Raw genomic sequence first — 24,227 nt, 5'->3', positions numbered from 1 at the left:
TAAAATGTGTAGAAGAATTAAAAAGTTATTAGTAGGGAGAATTAAAAAAAAAAAAAAGTAGAAGAAAAATGGGAAAAGATTTTTTGTTTTTTTAAAGTAAAAGTAAAAAAAATAAACAAAATTGGTATCGCTACGTCCGTAAAGGCAGAACTATTACAATATACCATTATTTAACTCGCACGGTGAACACCGTAAAAAACTAAAATAATTTAAACCACCAAAATTGCAGTTTTTTTGGTCACCTTTTTTGTCCAAAAAAACAATAAACTGTATTACAACTTTTTGATCACTTTTTATGTACCAAAAAAATTGTACCAATAAAAACTACAGCTCGTCCCGCAAAAAATAAGATCTCCCACTGCTCAACCAACCGAAAAATAAAAAAGTTACGGCTCTCAGAATCTGGTGAAACAAAACAATTTTTATTTTAACAATTCGATTTTTCTTTGTAAAAGTAGTATAATATTAAAAAAAAACTATATAAATTTGCTATCACCGTAATTGTATTGAGCCGCAGAATAAAGTAAAGTTTTTATTCTAACCGCACTGTGAAAGCTGTAAAAACGAAACCCCCCAAAAATGGAATCAGATTTTTTTCCAATTTCAGCCTGCAAAGAATTTTTTTTCAGTTTCCCAGTACATTTTATGGTACTTTAAATGGTGAAAATAGAAACTTCAACTCCTCCCGCAAGAAATAAGCCCTCACACCACTCTACTGACGGAAAGAGAAAGTGAAAAACGAAAATAAGAAAGCAAAAAATGGACCAGTCCTTAAAGGGTCAATTAATTTCTAATGAAAAAAAACCGTATGACCTCATGTGGGGTATTTCCGTATTCGGGAGAAATTGCTTTACAAAAATTGGTTTTTTTCTTCTCCTTCATCCCTTGTGAAAATGCAAAATTTTCGTGGAAAAAATTGTGATTTTCATTTTCACGGCCTAATTTCACAAAATTCTGCAAAAAACCTGTGTGGTCAAAATGCTAACTAAACCCCTAGATAAATTTCTTAAGAGGTGTAGTTTCCAAAATGGGGTCAATTTTGGGGTGTTTCCACTGTTTTAGTCCCTCCTGGGCGTTGCAAACGCGACATGGCACCGAAAACCATTCGAGCAAAATCTGTGCTTCAAAATCCAAATGGCGCTCCTTCCCTTCTGAGCCCTGCTGTGGGTCCAATCAGCAGTTTATTACCACATATGGGGTATTGCTGTAAGCGGGACACATTACTTTACAACTGTTGGGGTGGATTTTCTTCGTTATTCCTTGTAAATATTAAAAATTTCTATGTTTTTTCACAAAAAAAGTAGATTTTCATTTTTACAGACTAATTCCAATATATTTAGCGAAAAACCTGTGTGGTCAAAGTGTTAACTATACCCCTAGATAAATTCCTTGAGAGGTGTAGTTTCCAAATTTGGGTAACTTTTGGGGTGTTTCCACTGTTTCGGCACCACAAGACCTCTTCAAACCTGACAAGGTGCCTAAAATATATTCTAAAAAAAAACAGGAGGCCCCAAAATCCACTAGGTGCTCCTTTGCTTCTGATGCCTGTGTTTCAGTCCATTAGCGCACTAGGACCACATGTGGGATATTTCTAAAAACTGCAGAATCTGGGCAATAAATATTGAGTTGCATTTCTCGCATAAAACCTTCTGTGTTGCAAAAAAAAAAAAAAAAAAAAAAATTTATTCGAAATGAATTTCGACAAAAATAAAAAAATGTGTACATTTCACTTCTACGTTGCTTTAATTCCTGTGAAACGCCTAAAGGGTTAAAACACTTTGTGAATGCTGATTCGACTACCTTGAGGGGTGCCGTTTTCAAAATGGTGTGATTTATGGGGATTTTCTAATATATAAGGCCCTTCATATAATATATATAAGCCACTTCAGAACTGAACCCTGAAAAAATGGCCTTTTGAAATTTTCTTAAAAATATGAGAAATTGCTGCTAAAGTTCTAAGCCTTGTAACGTCCTAGAAAAATAAAAGGACGTTCAAAAAAACGATGCAAACATAGTAGACATATGGGAAATGTTAATTAGTAACTATTTTGTGTGGTATTACTATCTGTTTTACAAGCAGATACGTTTACATTTAGAAAAATGCTAATTTTTGGAAATTTTCTCAACATTTTGGTGTTTTTCAGAAATAAATACCAAATTTATCGACTAAATTTTTTCACTAACAAAGTACAACATGTCACGAGAAAACAATCTCAGAATCGCTTGGATAGGTAAAAGCAATCCGAATTTATTACCACATAAAGTAACACGTCAGCTTTGAAAAAATCGGCTGTCTTGAACGCCAAAACAGGCTGGGTCCTGAAGCGGTTAATCATAAACATTAAAAGAAAACAATGCCGGAAATCGATCACTGTGTGTGTAATGAACCTATAGATAATATATGTTTCACTTTTTTTTTTATTGAATTACTGAAATAAACAAACTTTTTGATTATATTGTAATCCATTGAGAAAGACGAGTGTGTGTGTGTGTATGTGTGTGTATGTGTGTGTATGTGTATATATATATATATATATATATATATATATATATATATATATATTTTTTTTTTTTTTTAAGTAGCAGAAAAAGAATGGTGACAGCACACTGCGACACTAATGCCACCTAAACCACTAAATATAAATAAATATGCATTACTACTAAATCTACTCATAATAGGGAGGTTCATCGTGCACATTTTGATCAAATAGTGTTTGCCCACCTGCCACGACAAGGCGAACTCTAAGGTGGAAACCTACGCTGCACATACACCCAGAACTGGGACTAAGCCTACATATATACCTGGGATGGTAGGAACCAGCATTTAACTAATTAAAATCACCCAGGGCAGAATGGGAGGAGAGCAAGAACAAAAATGGAGGCAGTCACTAACCCCACATATATGGATCACATAAACACAACAAAAATTTGAACAGCACATTCCAACTAAATGATATAAATTGTGTATGCAGGTGCAAGAACACCTGTGACTGCAGATATACAGCAGAAAAAGAATGGCGACAGCACACTGCAACACTAATGCCACCTAAACCACTAAATATAAATAAATATGCATTACTGCTAAATCTACTTATAATAGAGAGGTTCTTAGTGCACATCTTGATCAAAAAGTGTTTGCCCACCTGCCACGACAAGGCGACCTCTAAACTGTCGCCATTCTTTTTCAGCTGTATATTTGCAGTCACAGGTGTTCTTGCACCTGCATACACATTTTATATAATTTAGTTTGAATGTGCTGTTCAAATTTTTGTTGTGTTTATGTGATCTATATATTTAAATATATACACATATATATACACCACTAGTCCATCTCAATGAATTACAATATCAAAAAGTTTATTTATTTTAGTTCAAATTCATAGGTGAAAAGCACCAAAATTTTAAGAAAATTTGCAAAAATTATGATTTTTCTAATTTTAAATGTAATCTACTTGTAAAACAGATAGTAATACCACACCAAATTGTTGCTAATTTACATCTCCCATATGTCTACTTTATATTTGCATTTGAACATTATTATTATTATTTTATTAGGACGTTACAAAGCTTAGAACTTTAGAAGCAAATTCTCGCATTTTCAAGAAAATGTCAAAAGGCTATTTTGTCAAGGACCAGTTCAGTTCTGAAGTGGCTTTGAGGGCCTTATGTACTAGATAGACCCCATAAATTACCCCATTTTAAAAACTGCACCCCTCAAAGTATTCAAAACAGCAACCAGAAAGTTTATCAACCTTTTAGGCGTTTCACGGCAATTAAAGCAAAGTAAAGGTGAAATTTACAAATTTCATTTTTTTTGCCGAAATTTATTTGTAATACATTTTTCTCTGTATCACAGAAGGTTCTACCAGAGAAATGCAACGCAATATTTATTGCCTAGATTCTGCAGTTTTTAGAAATATCCCACATGTGGCTCTAGTGTGATAATGGACTGAAGCGCCGGACTCAGAAGTAAAGGAGCACCTAGAGGATTTTGGGGTCTCCTTTTTTTAGAATATATTTTAGGCACCATGTCAGGTTTGAAGATGTCTTGTGGTGCCAAAACAGTGGAATCTACCTAAAAGTGGTTTTGGAAACTACACATCTCAAAGAATTTATCTAGGGGTATAGTTAGCATCTTGACCAGACAGGTCTTTTGCTATATTTATTGGAATATGTCTGTGCAAATGAAAATCTACTTTTTTTCAGAATTTTTTTTTTAATTTTTTAATTTTTACAAGGAATAAAGAATAAAAAGCACCCCAAAACTTGTAAAGCTATTTCTCACTATTACGGCAAAACCCCATATGTGGTAAACTGCTGTTTGGACCCACGGAGAGCTCAGAGGGGAAGGAGCGCCATTTGGCTTTTGGAGTGCAGATTTTGCTTGGTAATAGTTTTCTGTTTGGAGTTTTGCTGGCATTTCAGTTCATAATGTGGTGGCATATGTAAGCTGGGCAGAGTACATCAGGGCATAATAAGAGGTTATAATAATGGGGTAAATAAATAATTCATAGATGTGTGGCCGGTGTCGCACTGATAAATGGTGCCCAATCTTATCCGCTTTTGGACACTCTGCACAATTTCTGTCGCTATATTCTGAGCGCCAGAACTTTTTTTTTTCTCCACAGGAGCCGTGCGAGGGCTTATTTGTTACGTTACAATCTGTAGTTTTCATTGGTACCATTTTAGGGTACATGTGATTTTTGGATCACTTTTTATTCGATAATGTTTTTTGTCTCTTTTTATTTATTTTTTAAACAGTAATCACCGTGCACTATAAATGACATTTTACTTTATTCTGTGGGTCGGTACGATTACGGTTATACCATATGTATAGAGTTTTTTTTATGTTTTGTGGCGTTTGCGCAATAAAAATCACTTTTCTATAAAATTATTTATTTTTTGTGTCGCCATATTCTGAGAGCCATAACTTTTTTATTTTTCAGTCAAAAAAGCTGTGTAAGGGTCTTCCTTTTGCAGGACGGGTTCTAGTTTTTATTGGTATTATTTCGGGGTACATGCAAATTTTTGATCACTTTTTATTCTATATTTTGGGAGGGGTGATGTACAAAAAAATAGTGATGCTAGTATTGTTTTTTTAATTATTCTTTTGCGGTGTTCACCGTGCGGGAAATATAATATTATAGTTTTATAGTTGGGGTCGTTACGAACGTGGCGATGCCAAATATGTGTAAATTAAAGTTTTCTTTTTTTTCCTATAATAAAAGACTTATTATAGGAAAAAAAGCATTTTTTGTTTTTGTAACTTATAACTTGTTTTTACACTTTTATAAAAAAAATTTTTACTAGGTAGTGTAACGTGTTATAAACGGTCAGTGTGACGTTGACAGTCACACTGACAGGAAGCCTATGAGGACTAGCTGGTCCTCATACGTTTCCGTGAATGGCAGACCGGAGGTCGTTTTATGGCCTCCGGTTTTGCCATGCAACTGATGGCAGCACCCGCAATCGGTCCTCGGGAAAGTTTGTTGTAGCAACAAACTTTCCAGTTTGTTGCTGCAACAAACTTTCCCTGCGATCACATGTTCGAGACCTGAACCAATCAGGTCCCGATCATGTCTCCGGGACCAGAGGCAGGGGTTAACAGAGCGATCCGGGTGTCAGCACTACTCAGACACCCAGATCGTGCTTTTAACAACCACTGTGAATTCACGTTGGCGCTAAACAGAGCCCAGCAAGCGCCAAAGTGAATTTACTGTGGGCGGTCAGGAAGCAGTTAATAAGGGTGATCATATTCTCTGTACCCGAAGCAATCTGTTCGTCTGTCAGTGAGCAGGTTTCTGGGGAGCCGGGGACACGGACACTGCCGGCGTCCGAGCGCTTTTCACAGTGCTATGCAGGCTGGAACAGAGATCTGTATATTCACGCCCTGGCAGAACGGGGTATGTGCGAAAAGTACGTGAATCTACAGATTGTCGGCATGAGAGGGTTAATACCGAAATATAGGCCCACTATATAGGTACAGTATATGCACTCAATACTTGGTCGGGGGTCCTTTTGCACGAATTACTGCATCAATGCGGTGTGGCATGGATGCAATCAGCCTGTGGCACTGCTGAGGTGTTATGGAAGCCCAGGTTGCTTTGATAGCGGCCTTCAGCTCGTCTGCATTGTAGGGTCCGGTGTCCATCTTCTTCTTGACAATACCACAATGGCGGGGTTGGAGGGTGGGGGGGGGGGGGTAACTGCTTTAATGAAACTTGAAGTTATTGCAACAGTCGCCGTGAATTAATACATATGACTACTGTTCTTGGATTGGTTGGGCAATATTTATGGGAAGGTATTATATTTTGTATGGTTATAGAATGTTTTTTTTCCAAATATATCTTTTTTTTTTTTTAATTGTTCACTGCTATATACAGAGCATAGGACCTGCCTAAGGCGCTCACATTAGACAGCTCTACGTTACACTCATGGGTTTGAAAATGATCACCTGAAAGAAACACACACAACAGTTTAACCTGTGCAAGTCATTTAATTGTGGTGCAGATCAAAGAGTTTAAACGGCAAGTCAAACTGCTCCCCAAGAATCACTTGCAAAGGTTACCTTTGATGGAGAATGAAAACAGGAATGAAACATCATGGAATTGACCCTTTTCCTGCTACAGACAGACATCACATGTCCTGACTAGGAAAGCTCTAATGCAGTCCCAAACATACGAGATACATCCAGGCTACAAAAGCCTCTAACAAGACTGTGGAGATTTTAAAACCAATACTCTGCCTTCAAAGCAAAGAAAGAATCCTGAGATCAGGTGGTCACCGAACACTCCGCCCTACCCTAAGCCGGGAGCTGCAGAAACTTGCGGCTCACGGTGATGCTGCAGCGCGGGGCCCGACTGTTTTAGCTCCAGAGGTGTACTACATGAACTTTCAATCACGTAGCACAACCCTAACTAATCAGAGGTCATCGGAAATAATGAGATGACCATTTGTTCATCGAATCATCCACTGTGCCTAATAAGATCAACATAACCATTAAACAGAGACCCCTGAGAAAGACCGAAGCTCGGTGATACAAGTGGGGTAGGGATGGTGTTCAGCCTTAACGCTTGGACGGATTACTTCGTATTCTGCTGTGGTCCTTTTTACAATTGTTGTTATTTATGCACTACTTATTGCTATATTTCTACGTGGGTATAGATAAAGCACTTTATTGGCACACTATTTTTTGCATTATTTGTCTACGTGAGTTATCTGAACATGGAGTACCACATGGTCTCTTTCTCTATAAATAGATTCTAAGGTTTCAATTCTAACTTCCATAAATAGTTCATTCCATTGCAAGTTTTTTTTTGGATGTGTGCTTTCTTGTGTAGCACTTTTTCTTTATTTTATATACTTCGCTAAACACCATATCATTACCCATGCTTATCTGCAACAGCCTAAAACAGGCCAGTGCAGTAAATAATTTAAAAAAATAACATTGCAAAATAACGGTCTTAACTGTTACTATATACTGTATGCTGAATAAAATAAAAATGAAAAACGTAATTTTAAACGCAAAACAAAATGCTTACCACTAATTTATTTGTTACTTTGGCAGAAACGCATCCAAATGAAAGAATGTAAAGGCATGGGTGTTTTTCAAACAGCTGAACAGCAGATTTCTTGTAGATCATAGTGGCTAAAACAATGACACTTCCAATATGTAGCATTGGAGACAATACACTGGTACCCTAAGTAGAAGAAAAAAAAATAAACATAAGTTCATAGTTACATAGTTGATAAGGTTGAAAAAAAATACACAGGTCTATCAAGTTCAACCTATAATCCTACCATGTTAATCCAGAGGAAGGCAAAACACCAATGAGATGGAAAATTCCTCCCTTACTCCAAATATGGAAGTCAGAATAAATCCCTGGATCAACATCCCATCTCCAGAGTCTAGTACTCATAACCTGTAATATTATATTTTTCAAGAAAAGAATCAAGTCCCTTCTTGAACTTGTTCAAAGAATCAACCATCACAACATCATGTGGCAGAGAGTTCCATAGTCTCACTGCTCTCACAGTAAAGAATCCCTGTCTGTGATGATGGTGAAACCTTTTTTCCTCTAGACGTGGAGGATGCCCCTTTGTCCTTGTTACAGGTATAGGTATAAAAAGATCATTAGAAAGAAAGACCTCTGTACTGTCCAGTTATATAATTGTACATTGTAATTAGATCCCCTCTAAGCCGTATTTTCTCTAAACTGAGTAGCCTCAAGTTGGATAACATTTCTTGGTATTGAAATCCACCCATTCCATGATTTGTATAGAAGCAAAACTATGTTCTTGTCATGAGCATCTATGCCTATTTTGATGAATCCCATGATTTTATTTGCCTTAGCAGCAACTGACTTGCACTGGTTGCTAAAGGTAAATGTACTGTCCACCAATATCCCCAAATCTTTTTCAGTAGTAGTTTTACCCAGTGTTTTACCATTTAATGCAGAATTGCAAAATTTGTTTCCTCAGCCCAAGTACAAAACCTTACATTCATCCACATTAAACTTAATTTGCCATTTCTCTGCCCAAACCTCAAGATTCCCCAAATCCCTCTACAAGTGATACTATAAGCTCTGTAAAGTAATAAACAGAGGATAATGTAATACTACAAATACTGAAATTATACTCCGTAAACCCTCTAGAAGTTCATTAATAAACATATTAAAAAGAAGAGGGCCCAATACTGACCTCTGTGGAGCCCCACTGATAACTGTGACCCACTTTGAGGATGTACCATTAATAACCACCCTCTGTTTTCTCTCACTGAGCCAGTTATTAACCCAATTACACGTTTCCCCAGTCCCAGCATTTATATAATTTCATATAACAACCTTTTATGTGGCACAGTATCAAACGCCTTTGAAAAAAAAGTCTAGATAAACCACATCCACAGCCTTACCCAGGTCCAGTCTAGAACTTACCTCCACATAGAAGCTGATCAGATTGGTTTGACAAGTCCGATCCCTCATAAACCTATGCCGATGCTGTGTTAACCGTTTTTTTGCATTGAGATACTCGAGAATAGCATCTCTAAGGCGGGATTCACACGACCGGGTCGTTCCCGAGCCCGGGTGTCGGCCGGTAAAATCGGCCATTTTGCCCGGCCGGTTTGCATTAAGTTTTGCATCCGTGCCGGGCTGGGCAGATCCGGACAGTGACATCAGCGGCAACTCCTGAAGGGGAATCCCCATGTGTTCGGGGATTCCGCTTCAGGAGTTTCCCCTGATGTCACTGCCCAGATATGGACAGAGACATCAAGCGCTCTGTCCAGGAGCGGAATCCCCGAAAACACGGGGATTCCGCTCCTTCAAGGAGCTAAAGTGCGGCTAGCACATAGCAGAGCAGGGAGATACCTCCCCGCTCTGCTATAGTGGCGTCGCTGTAGTAGTAGCAGCCGCAGCAGCAGCAGCTGCTAGCGGCGCCATCGAAGGTGTCGCCGGGCCAGGGTGCTTTTCAAGCAGGGGAAGGGAGCCAGCGCAGCGCTCCCTTCCACCTGCTCTACACCCCGGCCCTGCCACACCGTGTACAGCGATGCCATTCGTCAGAATGGCATCAACTCCTCCTCCTCACATGCACTCTGCGCTGTGAGGAGGAGGAGATAGAGCGCAGGCTCCGGAAAACCCGGCCATCACTCGGGACATATCCCGGTGATGGCCGTGTATTACCCGGCCCCATAGACTTCTATGGGAGCCGGGCGGCCGGGTACCCGGGCGAAGATAGAGCATGTCCTATTTTTTGACGGTCGGTTTTTCCGGCCGTCAAAAAATCGGTCGTGCGAATAGCCCCATTAGGGGTCTATTATTCCTAATGCAGCCGGGTGCCGGCCGATTTATGAACGGCCGGCACCCGGCCGGGAAACCCTGCCGTGTGAATGAGGCCTTAGAAAACCCTCAAACATTTTATCCACAATGGAGGTTAAACTTACAGGTCTATAGTTTCCTGGTTCACTTTTTGACCCCTTTTTGAATATTGGCACCACATTTGCTGTGCGCCAGTCCTATGGAACAGACCCAGTCATGATAGAATCCTTAAATATGAGAAATAAGGGTATGTCTATCACGGTACTTAACTCCTTAATGACCACCCACTGTCTTGACGGCAGGTGGTGCATGTCCTTAGTCTACTTCGACGTCTTTTGGTGTCACTGTAGAAGAGGCTGATGAGCGCTCCTCTGAGCAGGAGCTGTAACTAACAGCTCATGATCTTAGAGCAGCCTCCTGAATACATCTGGAGACGGAAAACATTCGGACCCCAGCTGTTTAACCCTTTGATCGTTGTGGTCCGTGACAGCGGCAAGATCAAAAGGGAACTCCCCGCCTTGATCTGGTCATCGGAAAACCGGTGACGTGATCAAACGCCGGGGAATTCCTCTGCAAAGGACCCCAGGGCTGTCTGCTCGGTAAGCCTGTTGTTCGGGCACACTATGTGCTTCCCTAACAGCAGCCTGTGTCATAGTGACACAGTATAATGTATTAGCATACAGGAGTATGCTAATACATTACAAGTAAAAAATAAAGTTATAAAAAAAGTTATCCCTTAATGGGATTAAAAAAAAACTAACAAAACAAAATAAATCAAAATGTCCACAAAAAAAACCTCATTATTTTGCATAAAATATATTTTATTGCCCTTAGGCTTCATTCAGACGAACGGGAATTACGTCCGTGCAACGCGCGTGATTTTCACGCGCGTTGCACGGACCTATATTAGTCTATGGGGCCGTGCGGAAGTGTGCGTGATTTTTACTCAGCGTGAGTCCGCTGAAAAAAAGTCACGACATGTCCCTTCTTTCGGCGTTTTGCGCGAATCACGCACCCATTGAAGTCAACTGCGTGCGAACTGCGTGATTCGCGCAACAGCGGTCAAAAGGATGAATGTAAACAGAAAAGCACCACGTGCTTTTCTGTTTACAAACATCCAAATGGAGTGCCATAATGATGGCGGCTGCGCGAAAAGCACGCAGCCGCGCATCATATGCTGCTGCCACACGGAGCCGTTAAGTGGCTTTTGCGTGCGCAAAAACGCCACGCTCATGTGAACCCAGCCTTACACTAAATAAAAACAAAAAACCTACACATATTAGGTATCCAAAATAAAATTTTTCGACCTCAAATCTATGAAAAAAAATACAATTTCTCCCGCATAAAACGAAGCCTCATACGGCCACGTCAATGAAAAAAAAAAAAAAAGAGGTAAAAACTGAAAAATGTAGCTGGTCATTAAGACCTTTTCAGGCCCGGTCATTAAGGGGTTAATTTCTGCAGAACGTGGGGGTGTCTACCATCTGGACCCGGTGATTTGTCTATTTTAGTGTTTATAAGGCGGCGTGACATGTTACATTTAATCATGTCGTCTGACATTGGATTATCATGTGAAAATACAGTAGAGATAAAAGGTGTTTAATAGATTGGACTTCTTCTCATCCTCCAAAATATTCCATTTTTAGTTTCTTATTATGCATTTAAAAATATTTTTGGGTTATTTTTACTTTCTTTGGCAACAATTCTCTCGGTTTCAATCTTTGCTGCCTTTATTTGTCTTTTAACCCCTTAGTGACCAGCCCATTTTAGGCCCTAATGACCAAGCTATTTTATTCGTTTTTCTATAGTCGCATTCAAAGAGCTATAACGTTTTTATTTTTTCGTCTACATAGCTGTATGAGGACTTGTTTTTTGCGGGATTAGTTGTACTTTTTAATAGCACCATTTTTGGGTACATATCATTTTTTTATTAACTTTTATAAACTTTTTTGGGGGGGGGATTATAAAAAAACCCTGAAATTCCGCCATTGTTCTATGCGTTTTTAAATCGACGCCGTTCACTATGCGACGTAAATAACATGTTACCTTTATTCTATGGGTCGGTACGATTACAGCGATACCACATATGTAGAGGTTTTTTCTGTTTTACGACTTTTGCACAATAGAAACACTTTTGAACTAAAATTATTTGTTTTTGCATCGTCGCTTTCCGAGAGCCGTAACTTTTTTATTTTTCCATCAATGTAGTGATTTTTTGGGCTTGTTTTCTGCGGGACGAGACGTAGTTTTGATTGGTACTGTTTTGGGGTGCATGGGACTTATTGATTCATTTTTATTATGGCTTTTTTGGGGGGCAATGGAAAAAAATAGCAATTTCGCCACTGGTTTTTGCATTTTTTTTTTTTACGGTGTTCACCTTGCGGTTTAAATTACATATTAACTTTATTAATGGAGTCATTACGGTCGCGGCGATACCATATATGTGTACTTTTATTTATTTTTTACACTTTTACTAAATAAAACCACTTTTCATGGAAAAAAATGGATTTATTTTTTTACTGTAACTTTTATTATTAATCTTTATTTCACATTTATTATTTATTTCATTAGTCCCACTAGGGGACTTTACTGTGCGATCTTCAGATTGCTGATATAATGCTCTGGTATACTTCGTATACCAGAGCATTATTGCCTGTCAGTGTAAATCTGACAGGCAATCTGTTAGGACGTGCCTCCAGCGCGTCCTAACAGGCATATGTCCAGGGCAGACCTGGGGGCTTTTATAAAAGCCCCCGGCTGCCATGACACCCCATCGGAGACCCGCGATTGCATTCGCGGGCCACCGATGGGTGACAGAGGGAGCTCACTCCCTTTGTAAACAAAGTTAAATGCCGCGGTCGCTATTGACACCGGCATTTAACGGGTTAAACGGCCGCGATCGAAGTAAACTTCGATCGCGGGCGTTGGAGCAGGAGCTCAGCTGTCATCAGACAGCAGAGCCCCGGCTCCAGCCTGCACGGGAGACCCGTGCAGGACTTAGACTAGGCGAACGTTAAAAGGCGTCAGCCTAGCCTAAGGCCCCTTAGTGACCGACGTGAAAAGGCGTATTGGTGGTAAGGGGTTAAAGAACTTGTTTTTTCCTTTATTATTTATTGCCTTCACTACCAACCTGCTTTAGTAGTTTGAACGCTTTCTTTTTATCATTTATTGTTCCTTACGGTTTTAACCAAGCTCATTTTGGATTTCAGGACCAGTCCCATTTTTTCAAATCTGACTGATGTCACTTTATGTTGAAATAACTCCGGAATGCTTTCATCTAGCCAAGCGATTCTGGGATGGTTTTCTCGTGACATATTGTACTTTTTGTTAGTGGAAAAATGTGGTCGATAAATTAATTGCTTATTTGTGAAAAACACCAAACTAAAGAAAATTTGCAAAAATTAGGATTTTTCTAATTTTAAATGTTTCTGCCTTCAAAACAGATAGTAACTATTTTGTGTGGTATTACTATTTCACATATCCCATATGTTGGCATAGTTTTTGGAACGTCCTTTTATTTTTCTAGGACGTTACAAGCCTTAGAACTTTAGCAGCAATTACTCACATTTTCAAGAAAGTTTCAAAAGGCTATTCAGGGACGAGTTCAGTTCTGAAGTGGCTTTGAGGGGACCATATATTAGAAACCTCCATAAAACACCCCATTTTGAAAAAACGGCACCCCTCAAAGTTTTCAAAACAGCATTTAGAAAGTGTTTTAACCCTTTAGGCGTTTCACAGGAATTGAAGCAAAGTATAGGTGAAATTTACAAATTTCATATTTTTTTGCCAAAATTACATTTTTTTTGTAACACAGAAGGTTTTACCAGAGAAATTCAGCTCGATATGTATTGCTGAAATTCTGCAGTTTTTAGAACTATTCCACATGTGGTGCTAGTGTGCTGATGGACTGAAACATAGGCCTCAGAAGCAAAAGAGCACCTACTGGATTTTAGAGTCCCTTTTTTAGAATAAATTTTAGGCACCATCTCAGGTTTGAAGAGGTCTTGCGATGCCAAAACAGTGGAAACCCCCCGAAATGATACCATTTTGGAAACTACACCCCTCAGGGAATTTATCTAGGGGTATAGTTAGCATTTTGACCCCACAGGTTTTTTGCTAAATTTATTTGAATTAGTCTGTGAAAATGAAAATCTACAAAAACATGGAATTTTCAAATTTTTGCAAATTTGGATTTTGCAGTGCAGATTTTGCTGAATTGGTTTCAGGGGGCCATGTCGCATTTGCAGAGCCCCTGAAGTACCAGTACATTAGAAAATCCCCAGATGTGATCCCATTTTGGAGACTATAACCCTCAAATAATTAAATTAGAGGTGTAGTGAGCATTTTGATTCCTCAAGTGTTTTATACATTTTATTAGAATTGGGGTGTGAAAATGAAAAAATATATATTTTTTTTACAATAATATGTAGATTTAGTGCAGCTTTTTTTTTTTTTTCATTTCCACAAGGAATACAGGAGAAAAAAAGACACCAAAATTTCAAAAGAAACACAATTTCTCCTGAGTAAGGAAATACCCCATATATGGCAAGGGTCTCAAGGGAAAAAGCGCAATTTAGTTTTTGTAGTGGAGATTTTACCAAATTGTATTTTGACGCCATGTTGCATTGCGCTGAGGTACCAATATAGTGGAAAACCCCGAGAAGCGACCCCATTTTGGAAACTACACCCCTTTAAGGAATTTATCATGAGGTATAGTGAACATTTTTACCCCACAGGTTTTGCAGAAATTAGTACACAATGGATGTTCATTTTTCCACAGATATGCTATTTCAGTGCCCAATATGTTGTGCCCAGTTATGCCCCTTTACACACACACCCCATAAGTTGTTAAGAGAGTTCTCCAGAGTACAGTAATACCCCATATGTGATCATAAACGGCTGTTTGGGTACACTGCCAGGCCCAGAAGTAGCGCCATTTAGCTTTTGTAGCGCAGTTTTGTTTAGTGTTTTACTGGTGTTTCAGTTTATAATGTGGGGGTACATGCAAGCTGGATGGAGAACATCAGGGTATATGTAAGCTGGGCGCAGTACATCAGGGTATATGTAAGCTGGGCGGAGTACATCAGGGTATATGTAATCTGGGCGGAGTGCATCAGGGTATATGTAAACTGGGCGGAGAACATCAGGATATATGTAATATGTGCGGAGTACATCAGGGTATATGTAAGCTGGGCGGAGTACATCAGGGTATATGTAAGCTGGGCGGAGTACATCAGGGTATATGTAAGCTGGGCGGAGTACATCAGGGTATATGTAAGCTGGGCGGAGTACATCAGGGTATATGTAAGCTGGGCGGAGTACATCAGGGTATATGTAATCTGGGTTGAGTGCATCAGGGTATATGTAAGCTGGGCGGAGAACATCAGGGTATATGTAAGCTGGGCGGAGAACATCAGGGTATATGTAATTTGAACCAATCCTTTATGCACAGGCCAGTTTTTTTGGGGCAGGAGTCGCACTTCTAAAGGGTGTCCGTGGTATTGTACAAAATATCCGCACTCCAGCATTGCCTAATCTTTGACTTCTTCACTAGCCCCATATGTAGCACAGGCCTCAAAATGTCAGTTTCCGCTGCATTTAAAAGGTCTACCAGTGGGGGCTGCAAATGATGACGTGGAGTTTTAGGTGAAGAATTGCTGTACATCTAAATTACAAATATAATGGTGGTTTCTCTTGGCTCAAATACCCACAAAATCTCTCTCAGACCGGAGCAGGCAAAACTAAATTGGGTATGATCCAACAAATACCCTAAATAACATATATAAAGTACAGTGAAGTTTACCGCTCAGACGGCACTGGTAACAGTCCAATATCATTCAGTATGGACTCTCTCCCAGAAAAATGCAGTGGACAGTCTGCAATCCAATGAGGGTGTGGATGGTAATTCTTATCCTTGTAGTTCCACCGAGCTCCTTATCGTCTCCCTCCACATTCAAAGAACTCCTGGTAGGAAAAGGATCTTATGTCTCTAATAGATCGAAAAAGGAAGACACATAGTGCAACACCCTCTGAAAAAAGATTGCTCCACGCCAAGTTTAATCCATACTCACAGAAGTAACAAGAAATAAAAGCATCAAGGTAAGTAAAAATCTTTACAATTTCTAGGCGGCACGCCAAACACTCTCGCCCGACCCTGAGTTTCACCCTTCCGGCTTCCTCTGAGGCATGTGTGACGTGTCTAATTAACAGGTTTATATAGCCGCATAACATTTAAATTTACATATGGTTAAAAAAACATATACACCCACAATGATCTCTGCAATATATAGAGATAATCTGATCTTACCATCATAATCGTATACATATATATACACTTTTAAATATTATTCTTTTTATATAAATGCCTAATCTCTTTAAAAAGTAAAAAAATATAATATTATGCTAAACAAGCCTATTTGCCACCTTTATAGTTGGTTAGATTCCACATATCCATTATATTGATTTTTATTTATATTTATACTTCCAGAGCTTCAGTGAGCTGCAGCCAGGGGTGAACCTAGCCTGTCTGCCGCCTGAGGCGAACTATAAAAAGGCGCCCCCCCCCCCCCAAATCTATCGGAGTTTTCTCATTCCTAGCTTTACACATCGAACACGCAACATATACATTTTTTAAATAGGAAAGCATTTGATGCTTATTTGTTAGGCCCTGTTCACATGGAGTATTTTGACGAGTTTTTGGGCGCGGAAACTGCTCCGCAAAACTCGTCAAATACCGGCCGAAAATGCCTCCCGAGAAAGAAGGTACATGCCCTATCTTCGCGCGTTTACGCCTCTAACCTCCCATTGACATCAACGGGAGGAAGAGAAAGGGTATTTCGCTGAGTTTTTTGCCCGTAGCACTCAATGGCCGCGAGCGAAAAACGCGGTGAAAATCGCGGCAAACGACGTGCAGGAAGGACAAAATTTGCCTCGAAATCCCAAACTGAGTTTTTTGCAGGAGGAAAATTCTGCCTCAAAATTCTGTGTGAACACAGCCTTATAGTGCTGTTTGAAGTATGGAAAATATTTAAAGATTTATTCTTACTGCCAATCAGTGCAGTGCAAATAGTACAGTCTGCCCTGCACTGCCCCATATCTCTCCTCGGCAGCCAGTCTCATTTGTGGCGTCACTCTCTGCAATTACATTCAGACCAGTCCAGGACGGATCGCGCTTAGCGCTGTTTTGAAGCGGCACGTCCTGGGCTGGTTTCTTTGCTCTACCTGCTGTATTGTAGTGGTCTGCCTGTGCTGACTTGATGCCTGTGGTGGATTCATATGATCTTTGGCCCTGGGCTGTACACAAGTTATGGGCCCACATCCCACACGTAAGTATCACCTACATGTCAAAGTGCATCACATGCCACGCTGCAGACTGTCTCTTAGCCTGATCATCTGCTGCCACACTCACACTTCCCCACAGCCCATACCATAATAATTTACATAGATTGTAAGACCAACATTACCAATAATACCCCATACTGTTACTGAATAATACCCCCATACTGTTACTGAATAATACCTCCATACTGTTACTGAATAATACCCCCATACTGTTACTGAATAATACCCCCATACTGTTACTGAATAATACCTCCATACTGTTACTGAATAATACCCCCATACTGTTACTGAATAATATCCCCATACTGTTACTGAATAATACCCCCATACTGTTACTGAATAATATCCCCATACTGTTACTGAATAATACCTCCATACTGTTACTGAATAATATCCCCATACTGTTACTGAATAATACCTCCATACTGTTACTGAATAATACCTCCATACTGTTACTGAATAATACCCCCATACTGTTACTGAATAATACCTCCATACTGTTACTGAATAATACCTCCATACTGTTACTGAATAATACCTCCATACTGTTACTGAATAATACCCCCATACAGTTACTGAATAATACCTCCATACTGTTACTGAATAATACCCCCATACTGTTACTGAATAATACCTCCATACTGTTACTGAATAATACCTCCATACTGTTACTGAATAATACCTCCATACTGTTACTGAATAATACATCCATACTGTTACTGAATAATACCTGCATACTGTTACTGAATAATACCTCCATACTGTTACTGAATAATACCCCCATACTGTTACTGAATAATACCTCCATACTGTTACTGAATAATACCTCCATACTGTTACTGAATAATACCTCCATACTGTTACTGAATAATACCTCCATACTGTTACTGAATAATACCTCCATACTGTTACTGAATAATACCTGCATACTGTTACGGAATAATACCTCCATACTGTTACTGAATAATACCTCCATACTGTTACTGAATAATACCTCCATACTGTTACTGAATAATACCTCCATACTGTTACTGAATAATACCTCCATACTGTTACTGAATAATACCCCATACTGTTACTGAATAATACCTCCATACTGTTACTGAATAATACCCCATACTGTTACTGAATAATACCTCCATACTGTTACTGAATAATACATTTATACTGTTACTGAATAATACCGCCATACGGTTACTGAATAATACCCCCATACTGTTACTTAATAATACCTCCATACGGTTACTGAATAATACCCCCATACTGTTACTGAATAATACCCCCATGCTGTTACTGAATACCCCCATACTGTTACTGAATAATACCCCCATACTGTTACTGAATAATACCCCCATACTGTTACTGAATAATACCCCCATACTGTTACTGAATAATACCCCCATACTGTTACTGAATAATACCCCCATACTGTTACTGAATAAAACGACCAAACCATGATCACATTACTACAACATTGTGTCAGAAAAAAAACACCATACTGTTCGTGAATAAATCACACTATATATAGACCAATATTACCACCATATAGTGACCTTATAGAGGTAGATGCCAGTTATACACAAGATATCTGCAGACCATATAAGTGATTACAGTATAGTTATATCGAGTGACTATTGTGGCAAATTTAAGTTTTTAAAATTTTTATACTGATTTTTTTGGTAGATTCATTGGACTACTCCGATAATCTACTTTAAAAAAAAAAAAAAAATGGTGAAAGAGGGTTGCAAGGGGGAGTTTAGATTTCAATAAAAGTTTTTCTTATGTCTGTTTTTTTTAATACTTTATTATGGCCTTGGTAATGGCTGCTGTCTGATTGAGAGCGTCCATTACTAAGAAGGGGCTTCGTGTTAGCCAGTAAAAAGGCTATCACTAACCCCTATTATTACCCCGGTTCTCACTGCCGCGAGGGGAGTACGATCCAGTACCCGACCATCTGAAGCGACGGTAAGGCAGCAGGGCGGCACAGGCTGGTTTTAAAAACGTGGCCCTTCCCACCCTGGTGATGCTAGGCTGCAGCTGCTGTATTGTATCTGGCTGGTTGTGAAAAATAGCGGGAACCCCACGTCTTTTAAAAAAAAAAAAAATAGAAAAAAAATTACGTGAGATCCCCTCCATTTTTCATAACCAGCCAGATACAATAAAGCAGCAGCAGCCTAGCATTACCAGGGTGGGAAGGGCCATGGTTTTTGGCCATTCCGAGCCTGATACTACCAGCCTGCAGTCACCCCAGTACCCGCCCTTCTCTTCAGACGGTCGGGTGCTGGATCGTACCCAGCTCTTCCCAGTACTCCTGGTGGCGGTGGGTACCGGGGTAATAATACGGGTTAGTGCTAGCCTTATTACTGGCTAACACTAAGCCCCTTCTTAGTAATGGACGCTCTCAATCAGACAGCAGCCATTACTAAGGCGGTAATGAAGTATTAAAAAACAGAGACATAAAGAAATTTATTTTATTGAAATGACAACTCTTCCACACAATCCACTTTAACCATTTTATTAAAAAAAAAAAAGAAAAAAAGTTTAAATCAGCGAAGTAGTCCAACGAATCTACGACGTAGTCCAAATGGTCCAGCGGAACCTGCAAAACAAAAATGAGCAGTATGAAAAATAAAAATAAAGTTGGCTGCCCCCACAGACGTACAAACGTATGAATAAATAGCTACCTTCGGAAACATATTAAAATAATTAGAAAAATTAGGCCCATAAAATAAAAATATCAAATAAAAAAAAATAATTATAACTCCTTTCTTTTAAAGAGAACCTTTCACCTCCCCATACATGTACAGCTGAGTGCAGCATGTAATGGGGAGGGCTGCACAAACTCTGGGGCACTTTACATTTTTTTCTTAGCCTCCTTCGTTATTTAGATATCAGTGCTGTAATATTTGGCGCCCGATATTTAAATAACCCCATGAACTGTCAATGGGGAGGTAATTGGCAAGGGGGCGTGTAACATCGCCATGACACTGTCCAATCAGCTACGGTCAGCGTTACAGCAAGAGCTGGAGAGAGCGCTTGCGCGCAGCTCTGCCACCACTAAGGAACACAAGAGGAGAAGAGTGTGAATTCTTCTTCTTCTGTTCCATGGCATCAGAGCTGTGCGCGCACGCACGCTCTCACTCTTTAGCTCTCGGCAGACAAGGACGATAAGACTGATCTCTCACCTGAGATCACAGTCTTGTACTTGCCTGCCGAGAGCTGAAGAGTGCTTGGTTGAGCGGTGTGCCACTTCAATTCTGTTTGGCTTTCCTTGGAGCAGTACACCGCTCACTCGGCTGAAAGTCGATCATAAATGAAGCGGCACAGCGCTCACCCGAGCACTTCTGCTGCTTCGTTTTAGCGATCGGTGGGGGCCTCAGTGCTCGGTCCCCCACCGATGAAAACTTCGGACATGTCAATATGATATATAAAGATATCTATTAATGCGATTGGTGCAAATTGTAATTACTTTTTATTGAAAATGATTTGTACTTTTTAAGATACAGCTGCTTTGTATTCTGTATACAGAGCAGCTGTATATAGCGCTGAGACCTGAATGCATTAGGTCGCCTATTACTGATCACATCTAAGTTATGAACTTAGATGTGATCAGTAACAGCTCGATCCTGCAGGACTCGCTGACACTGAATCAGTCAGTCCCGCTGACCTGACGGATACAGCGCTATATACATTATATAATATATTTATTTTAATTAGCGGGGGCAGAATTATGGGGAAGGATTAGGGCCTGTTCACATCAGCGTTGGCTTTCCTTTCCGGGGTTCCGTGGGAGGTTTCCGTCGGGTGAACCCCGCAACGGAAAGTCAAACTGAAACCACAGCTTCCGTTTCAGTCACCATTGAAATCAATGATGACGGAAACATTGCTAATGGTTTCCGTTCGTCACCATTCCGGCAGGTTTCCGTTTTTGTGACGGAATCAATAGCGCAGTCGACTGCGCTAATGGTGACAGAAACGGAACTGTGGTTTCAGTTTGACTTTCCGTTGCGGGGTTACCTCCGACGGAACCCCAGAACGGAAAGCCAACGCTGATGTGAACAGGCCCTAAGGCTTCTTTCACACTAGCATTAATATACGTTTACCGCTCTTCCGTCAGGGGACGAGAGGATCAATACGTTAAACGGAAAGCAACGGCTGCATTAGAATTACGATTGCTTTCAATGGTAATTCTTTTGTATCAGTTGCTTTCCGTTTGTCTCCGTTCGCTAAGTTTCCGTTTTTTTTTTTAAAGGAAACAAAAGTGCAGTCTGAAAGCAATGGTAATTCTAATGGAGCCGTTTCTTTCCGTTTAACGTATCGATCCCCTCTTCCTCTGACGGAAGAGAGGTAAACGTATATTAATGCTAGTGTGAACAAAGCCCAAAACAAGATATTAATATTAAAAAAAAAAAAAACCCAGCTGGGTTTTGAACCAGCAACCTTCCATGTGTAAGGTAGACAAGCTAACCACTACACTATAGAAGCTGTCAGTCAATGTGTCTGAAACTGTAGTAATTGAGGGTTTATTTAATGACAGGCACGATTAGTCTCTCCTGTCTCTCTGCTGCGTGTGGGCGTTTTACTGACAGCAGAGGGCTCTATAGGGGGGAATTATCCCCCCACCATAGAGCCCTGACTAGTTACTATACTGAAAGGTTAGGAGGGTCTGAGCATCTGACTGACTGCTCTAAAGGGGGGGGCAGAATCCCCCTCCCCTATAGAGCTCTCTGCAGTAAGTCAGACAGACGCTCAGACCCTCCCCCACCCACACTAATCCCTCCATTATAGTGATGTGAGGGCTCTATGGGGTGGATTATTCTAGCCCCATAGAGCCCTCTGCTGTCGGTAAAATGCCCAGACTCCCCCTTGCAGTATACTCACGTCACGGCAGGACTTACCTCGTGCTGCTCGTCGCTCATCCTGCAGACTTGCTCCTCTCTGGCTGCATGTGCTGTGTACAGCGTCAGAGAGGAGGAGGAGGAGTGTTACAGACGTTCGGAACGTCTGCTATGTGCGTCTGCATGGCCCCTCCCCCCGGTCCAGTCCGTCCCGGGCTGAAAATGCCGCCCCCCCCCGTTTGGGTAGGTGGTGCCGCCTGAGGCCGTCGGCTCACCTGGCCTCATGGCAGATGTGGCACTGGCTGCAGCTAATCAGAACAATTGAGTTAGCTGCAGCTCACTGAAGCTCTGGAAGCTTTAGAGATTGGCCACAGTTCAGACTAAGTGGAAAATTAGAGACAGAAAATATAAAACAACTGATAAAATATAAATAAAAATCAATATAATGGATATGGGATGATATGTGGAATCTAACCAACTATAAAGGTGGCAAATAGGCTTGTTTAGCATAATATTATATTTTTTTACTTTTTAAAGAGATTAGGCATTTATATAAAAATAATAATATTTAAAAGTGTATATATATATGTATACGATTATGATGGTAAGATCAGATTATCTCTATGTATTGCAGAGATCATTGTGGGTGTATATGTTTTTTTAACCATATGTAAATTTAAATGTTATGCGGCTATATAAACCTGTTAATTAGACACGTCACACATGCCCCAGAGGAAGCCGGAAGGGCGAAACCCAGGGTCGGGCGAGAGTGTTTAGCGTGCCGCCTAGAAATTTTAAAGATTTTTACTTACCTTGATGCTTTTATTTCTTGTTACTTCTGTGAGTATGGATTAAACTTGGCGTGGAGCAATCTTTTTTCAGAGGGTGTTGCACTATGTGTCTTCCTTTTTCCATCTATTAGAGACATAAGATCCTTTTCCTACCAGGAGTTCTTTGAATGTGGAGGGAGACGATAAGGAGCTCGGTGGAACTACAAGGATAAGAATTACCATCCACACCCTCATTGGATTGCGGACTGTCCACTGCATTTTTCTGGGAGAGCGTCCATACTGAATGATATTGGACTGTTACCAGTGCTGTCTGAGCGGTAAACTTCACTGTACTTTACATATAAATTAGTCTGGGCCGTTGTTTTTCATTATTGCGTTCCGAGAGTCGTAACTTTTCCGTTGACGTGATGTGGGAGTGCTTGATTTTCATGGGACGAGCTGTAGTTTTTATTAGTATCATTTTGGGGTAAAGATTTCTTGATCAGTTTTTATTCCATTTTTTGGGAAATTCTCAGGTTTTTTTTAATATACATTTTGAACGGCCTTCTCTGTGCAGTATAAACATGTTTACTTTATTCTGCGGTTCGATACGATACGGCAATACCAAATTTATATATTTTAAATGTTTTACTACTTTTACACAATAAAAACACTTTTTTTCTAAATAGAATAATGTTTTAGTGTCACCATATCCTGAAAGCCATAACATTTCATTTTTTTGTCGACAGAGCGAAGTGAGCGCTTGTTTTCTGCGTGACAAACATGAGGTTTTTATTGTTCCCATTTTGGAGTACTTGCGACTTTTTGATCACTTTATTCCTTTTTTTTTGGAAACAATGTGACCAAAAAAGGAAATTCTGCCTTTGTTCTTTATTTTATTTTTTTACGGTGTTCAACATGTGGGATAAATAATAAGATATTTTTATAGTTTAGGCCGATACCGATGTATAGTTTTTTTTTATTTTTCCTAACTATAAAAGGACTTGATCAGGGAAAAAGGGCGATTATTGTTTTTATTACAACAAAAAGTTTAATTTATTTATTTTTCTAAAACTTTTTTTTACACTTACTTGGGGACTTGAAGATCTGATCTTCTGACCCCCTTTACAATACACTGCACAACTTATGTAGTGCAGTGTATTGTAATTGACATTTTAAAACAGTCAGTCAGTTACCTGGCCAACCAGGAAGCCGTGCCATGCTTCCTGGTTGCCATAGCAACCATCTGCACCCTGCGATTTTTCGCGGGGGCCAATGTGCTACAGAGGGAGCCCTCTATTGACAGCGGCATTTAAGGGGTTAAACGGCGGTGATCGGAGAGTATATTACAGCAGGAACCTCTGAAGATGAAGTGAGCACCTATTATCTAGGTGACCCCAACTTGCACTTTTGATATCCTGTCCAGCCTATTGGTTAAAATTAGGACTAGAAGTGCCCCCGTCTCA

General features: G+C 39.9%; 1 protein-coding gene across 2 annotated transcripts in view; it reads right to left on the bottom strand.

The window, feature by feature from the left end:
- CEPT1 (choline/ethanolamine phosphotransferase 1) overlaps positions 1-24,227 on the bottom strand; it is a 198,338-nt gene that overhangs the window by 11,287 nt on the left and 162,824 nt on the right. For both annotated transcript variants that reach the window (XM_075853544.1, XM_075853545.1), the window contains exon 7: positions 7,542-7,700. In XM_075853544.1, coding sequence (XP_075709659.1) covers positions 7,542-7,700 — 159 coding nt within the window. The remainder of the gene's footprint in view (positions 1-7,541; positions 7,701-24,227) is intronic.

Source organism: Rhinoderma darwinii, chromosome 2 (assembly GCF_050947455.1).
Source record: "Rhinoderma darwinii isolate aRhiDar2 chromosome 2, aRhiDar2.hap1, whole genome shotgun sequence".
In the NCBI taxonomy this organism is placed as follows: Eukaryota; Metazoa; Chordata; class Amphibia; order Anura; family Rhinodermatidae; genus Rhinoderma; species Rhinoderma darwinii.
This window is presented reverse-complemented; position numbering and strand designations above follow the sequence as displayed.